Genomic DNA, 6,230 nt, shown 5'->3' on the forward strand with positions numbered 1-6,230 from the left:
GGGCACCTGCAGGCACCCATGGCCCCTGGGCTCCCACAAGCCCCCTCTAACACGTACATTGCCCTCTCTCTTGCCTGAGCAGTGCCCATCTTGCCATCTACAGAGTCGCCCTGTTCCTTCAGGCTGCCAGCTAACACGGGGCCAGGCCCTCAGCAAGCAGGATAAGGCCACCAGATGTCAACCAGTACTAATAAGTCCAGTCTGCTGGTCACTAATTGGTCGAGGCTCTGGGCATCGGTGACAGATGGAATGAGGGACGATGGGACAGACAGGGAAACCTGGCCCAGGGCTTGGGTGGCCCAGGCTCAGTAGCCAGGGCAGTGGGAAGCAGGGGTGCCCAGCAGACCCAGGGCTACCCACTCCCAAGTCTAAATGCCTGGCAGCCGCCCAAGGCTGCCCAGTCGCCGTCTACCTCCCATCGAGGGCATGGGCCTGGGGGCCGTGTGGGAGCTGGGCGGCTGCTGCTGGGTGTGACTGCTGGGGCAGAACCAGAGCGAGCCTTCCTGCACAGGACGGAAACAAGTGCCCTGCAGAGTAATCACAGCGTGAGCCTTGCCCTGCGGAGGGAGATGGAGTTATGGCCAGTTCTCCCATAAACTCGTTCAAGCGATTTACGAGGCATGGCCGGCATGGGGTGGGGGCAGGGCGGCCCTGGAGGGAGACTTCTAGCTGGGTTGGGAGAGGGCCGCCGTCCCTGGGTTAATAGCAAACGCCCCCCCGCCCCCCGCAGCGAATGCTCAGAACATCGCATCCCTCGCAGGGGCCAGGACAGCTGTGGCCATTGACGTGGACACCTGCACCGAGATGCACGGCCTCCCAGACGTCCTGAGCCAGGTGGCCGAGGGGTGGGCGGCAGACGGGGAAGGGGAAGGAGGCTGAGCAGGGGCTCCCGGGCAGCTGAGCGCCACGGGGTGGAATCTCTGTCCCGGGGCGAGCTTGAAACCAACGCAACATCACGTAGCTCATAAACCCACTGGTTTTCTTGGTGCCCACGTGGTGTCACCCCCCAGGGAGTATCCCGCTTCTTGGGGGTGGGGTCCTCAGAGCCTTCCTGCCTCTCCAGGTGAGGACAGTCTATGAGCCGGTTCAGACACTTGTATCGGTACGCAGAAGCCTTCCCTGAGCCTGGGGCGGGGCTCCGACAGCAGATGCAAGAATGCGGCAGGGGAGCTGGCCCAGCGGCCAGAAGAGAACTGGTTTGCCCAAGTGCACAGAGACAAGCAAAGTGGTGACCACTTCCCCGGGGCCTGCTCTGCCGGGCGCGTGGCACCCAATGGCCGTGACCGTCGTGGGTGGTCAGGAGTGTGGGGTCCCAGACCCAGGGTGAAGGGCTGCACTTCTCCCAGGCTCATCAGGGAGAGTGAAAACATTTAGGAAAAGGGGTCCTGGAACTCCTTGGATGGCTTTGCTGGGAGCCTCCGCCCTGATGGATGGCCCAGATTGCACAGCTCTGTCCTCGAGGGTCTGAACTTGTCTGGATTGGGCAGCGGTCACAGGGGGACAGAGAACTGCCCGCTACAGGTTTGGCAACTGGTGGAGGGGCCTGGACTTACCCTGCTGGCTGTCGTGTACGCCGGGCCTGCAGAGAACGGGGAGGGGGCTGCGTGTGCCCGTGGGACCTGCACCAGGTCTGGCCGGCTGTCCCGGGACATTGTTACACATTGTGCTGTGTGCTGTCACAGCTGCGGTGTGCGGTGAGGCCTCAGAACAGCCCCCCACCCAGCTGGTCAGTCCGAGCTTTGCATGAACGTTTGTCCTTCAGCCTGCTCTGTCCCCCTGCAAATGTCCGTGCCCCAGCCAGCCCTGGGCCCCCAGGACACACTGAAGGGCCCCGCCCCTGCGCTTGACCTCTGCACCCAGCATGGTTACATCACCACCCACGTGGGCCACTTTTAGGGCCAAAATTGAAAAAGCTTGAGGTCACACTCCTGATTCATCCGGGAGTGTTTGGCAACAATGGGAAAGTTCTAGCAAAGCCTGAGAAGCCGAGTGCATAGGGCTTTTGTGATGTAAGCAGGCTGGAACCCCCAAGACACGGCGCCCTAAGGACCGTCCTCAACCCAGCAGCCTCCAGGCACACGTGCTCCCCTGAACGCTGAGCCCCAAATCTTAGCGGCCCACACAGCGGTAGCTGTGGTTCTGGGCTGTGTAGTCTGGGGGGTGCGTCTTCTCCCAGCGTCAACCCCGGCGTGCATCTGATTCCAGAGGTGTTCTTTGCGGTAGAATCTCAGTGATACCAAGTCTTTATCGACTCCCCCCAGTCTGAGCCCCAGGGGTTCCAACAAAGCTGCACGTCCAAGTCACTGGTCTACACCACGTGTCTATAACACACACCCACGCCGCGCATCTACCCTACATGACAACACTTTTTCACTTTTTGCTGGTGGGTTTAGAAGGGTCGGCAGGACATGCAGAGACGGCCACCCGCAGAGGGAGGTGAGGGGACCTGGAGGGGAGCTGGTCTCCTGGGAAAGCTTTCTGGTTGGGGAGGAGCTGGCCTGGAGGGTGATTTCGGACGTGACAGAACACCAAGTTAGCATTTTGTTCTCCAAGACCGGCTCCACCTTCCTCAAGAAAAAAGTCAGCCCTGGTTCCCTAGTCTGAGCTCCCTCCCAGTTTCTCCCCCTGAGCTGGAAACCAGCCCAAGGTGTGATTGCAGGGCTGCTGGAGGGGTTCTCCGGGAGGCTAGAGTGGGTGCCCCCTGCCCTCGTGGGCTTGGCTAAACCTGTAGCCTCACTGCCCTCCCGGCCTCACTCTCAGCCTCAGACTTGGTGACCTGGTCACTTCTGACAGCGTGTCAGTGGGCTTGGCCAACTGTGTCACAGGCCCAAAATAGAGATGTCTGGGACTCCAATCAGGGCTGCCCCCCCGATGAAACCTCAGATCCCTGTCTTCATAGGCCACTGGGTTCCCAACCCAGAACCACTGGATATTGTTTGTGACAGCACTTCCGGGGCTGCAGAGAGCCAGGAGGGCCGTTGACCTCAAGCCAGAGCAGGGGTACATGTGCCTGGAGAGAGAGCCAACAGGCCCAGAGGGCTCTGCTTAGCAGCTACCCTGTGAGACAGAGTCAGGGTTCATGAGGTAAAGAGCAGAGAAATCCCTGAGAGCTTCCTGGAGGAGTCTGCATTCCAAAACTATGTTCTGAGTGCTTGCTGTATCAGAGCCCTGGGCATTGCTCCTCCGACCTGGACCTCTGCCTGGTGCTTGGTCTTCCCCTTTAGCAAAGAGAAGTATGTTTGTCACCCTCCAAACGGCAGCTCCCTCCAAACAGAGGGCCAGAGATGCCAGTTTTATGGGCTGGTCCAGGCTGGGCTGCTTCGCTGGTTCCAGGCTCCACAACAGGCTGCTCAACACGGCCCGTGGGAACAGCCGGACTTCCCCTTTGGAGTCTCACCAGGTGGGGGCGGGGGAAGAGACTCCAAGCCCCCAGCCCCAGAGGCCCTCTGATGCTGGCTGAGGACAGTGGTTGCCTTGGCTGGATTGTTACATATGGGACGTCATTCCTGAAAAGGCCTCAGCAGCCCGGGCTTCCTGAGAGGAGAGCAGATCTGCGGGTGGGGATGGAGGGCTCTCGGGGACAGGCCGTCTGCTAGCCCTGACTGGGAGACGCCCCGAGAACCGTGGAATCCTGTGCCCTCGAAACTTCCAGAGGAGCCTCATATGTCACAAAGTGGCCCAGGAGGCTTCCATCTTCATTTTGGCGAAGTGCGGATGAGGATGCCACAGGCATGTTTAACCCACACGTGTTAGATTCTCCAGCTGTGATTTTTGACAATGGGTCCGGGCTCTGTAAGGCAGGCCTGTCTGGAGAGATTGGCCCCCGCCACGTCGTCCACTCCATCGTGGGGCACCCCAAGTTCAAGATGCCTTCTGCGGGGGCCACTCAGAAACAGTACTTTGTGGGGGAAGAGGCCCTGCACAGGAACGAGGTCTTACACCTGCACTACCCCATCGAGCGAGGCCTGATCACAGGCTGGGACGACATGGAGAAACTCTGGAAGCATCTCTTCGAGTGGGAGCTGGGGGTCAAAGCCAGCGACCGGCCGGTGCTCATGACGGAGCGCTCGCTGAACCCCAGGGAGACCCGGGAGAAGACGGCCGAGGTGACGTTTGAGAGCTTCGACGTGCCCGCCTTCTACCTGTCGGACCAGGCCGTGCTGGCCCTCTACGCCTCGGCCTGCGTCACGGGCCTGGTGGTGGACAGCGGGGACGGGGTCACCTGCACCGTCCCCATCTTCGAGGGCTACTCCCTGCCCCACGCCATCACCAAGCTCTACGTGGCGGGGAGAGACATCACGGAGCACCTCACCCGGCTGCTGCTGGCCAGCGGGAGGACCTTCCCGTGCGTGCTGGACAAAGCCCTGGTGGACGACATCAAGGAGAAGCTCTGCTATACGGCCCTGGAGCCAGAGAAGGAGCTGTCGCGGAGGCCGGAGGAGGTGCTCAGGGAGTACAAGCTGCCCGACGGCAGCATCATCCGTATCGGGGACCAGCTGTACCAGGCGCCCGAGGCCCTGTTCTCGCCCGAGCAGCTGGGCATCCAAAACCCGGGCCTCTCCAAGATGGTCTCCTGCAGCATCACCAAGTGTGACGCCGACATCCAGAAGATGCTCTATGGGGAGATTGTGCTGTCCGGGGGCACCACGCTCTTCCGGGGGCTGGATGACCGTCTTCTGAGGGAGCTGGAGCAGGTGGCTTCCAGAGGGACCCCCATCAAGATCACAGCGCCGCCCGACCGCTGCTTCTCCACGTGGATTGGCGCCTCCATCGTCACCTCCCTGAGCAGCTTCAAGCAGATGTGGGTCACCTCTGCGGACTTCAAGGAGTTTGGGACGTCCGTGGTTCAGAGAAGGTGCTTCTGAGGGGCCCCGCGCGCGGGGTGGCTGCAGTGGGAAGTGAGCTCACCATTTGGCATCCGCGGGATGTTCAATAAAGGACAAAACGGTGCAGTCTTTGGCCATGTCGGGCTTGGTTCATTCTCGGGGGCACCAGAATAATTTCTGACCCTGGTGGGGAATCTCTTTTCAGTGATTCTGTCCCGCAGCCCCGTTTCTCCCGAGAAAGCCCTGGGTCATGAGTTGAGTGTCCATCTGTAGAGTTTGTGCCCAAAGCAGGGGCCAAGGCCTCCTGCCCAGAGCCTGGACTCTGCATTTTAAACCTGTGTCTTAGGTGGGTCGGGAGTGGGGGCAGGAGCAAGCAGGAATGCTGCCCTGTTCTGAGGTCACGAAATCCTCCCCTGGGAAAGCACCATAGGCTATCACTCTGCCTTTATGGGGCCGGGCAGCTGAGTGGAATGGAGCCCCTGTCCCGGGCGGGTGGGGACGGTCAGGAGCAGAAATCGCCGTCTGCTTAAGGCTCTGTGAAGCTCCGGATCCCAGTGGGAGCTTAAGAATCAGGGCTTGATTATTGTGATGTTTCTACTTTCAAAGATGTTTACAGCCCTGTTTGGGGGTAAATATTGGAGACAAAGTTAATGGCCATCAGTAAAATCACATTTGAATAAATTATGCATACAGGGAATTTTTCCACATCGATGGGGTGGAACTCTCTCAAAATATTACTGGAGAGAAGTGGAAAATACAGAGATGCCCCTGGGCAGTGGTGCTGCTAGTATGTTTACATGACATTTAGCCCAAGGACAGACTACCAACCAATGGACTTGCAGACACCTTGAGGCTGGGTTTCTCTCTCCTCTTTTTGGAGAAAAGGAACAGGGCAGTGGAATTTTTTTGTTGTTTTTGTTTTTAAGAAACAAAACAGAACTGCCTTTGCACTAAATTAGTGACTTGGACTTTTGCACAGTGAAGACAGGCTGTGACACTCTGGATGTCTTGGTGTATGTGAACACACATGGCACACACATCGCAGACCCTCACGCAGGACTTCAAACTTCTGCTGAAACCTTGGGGTCAAGGAACATTTCACTGGGCTGTGTTGTCCCCACCCCTCCCTTCCCCTTGCTCATTTGGATGTCACCTCTCTTAATTCTCCTGCCGCCACCATCTTTGATTCACCCAGGATGTACAGTTTACAGTCAGAAAAGAGCAAATGGAAGGATTTTCTCTCTTGGTGGAATATGCAGAACTTGGCATGTGTGTATATATAAATATATAATATATATAAATATATACTAACTTAAAAATCAAATTCCCCGACATACATTTTTTTTTAATCTGTGCCAAAAATGTGTTTTCAGAGAAAATCTTATTTTCATACTCAGACTTTGT

The 6,230-nt window shown here is 57.9% G+C and overlaps 1 protein-coding gene across 1 annotated transcript; it reads left to right on the forward strand.

Moving 5' to 3' along the window:
• Positions 1-3,542: 3,542 nt before the first annotated feature.
• Positions 3,543-4,931, forward strand: ACTRT2 (actin related protein T2). Its single transcript, XM_036828207.1, has one exon. It carries the CDS (start codon positions 3,732-3,734, stop codon positions 4,863-4,865), a length of 1,134 nt encoding a protein of 377 aa, XP_036684102.1. The 5' UTR covers positions 3,543-3,731; the 3' UTR covers positions 4,866-4,931.
• Positions 4,932-6,230: the final 1,299 nt, after the last annotated feature.

The sequence above is a fragment of the Balaenoptera musculus genome, chromosome 1, assembly GCF_009873245.2.
Source record: "Balaenoptera musculus isolate JJ_BM4_2016_0621 chromosome 1, mBalMus1.pri.v3, whole genome shotgun sequence".
NCBI classification, from domain to species: domain Eukaryota; kingdom Metazoa; phylum Chordata; class Mammalia; order Artiodactyla; family Balaenopteridae; genus Balaenoptera; species Balaenoptera musculus.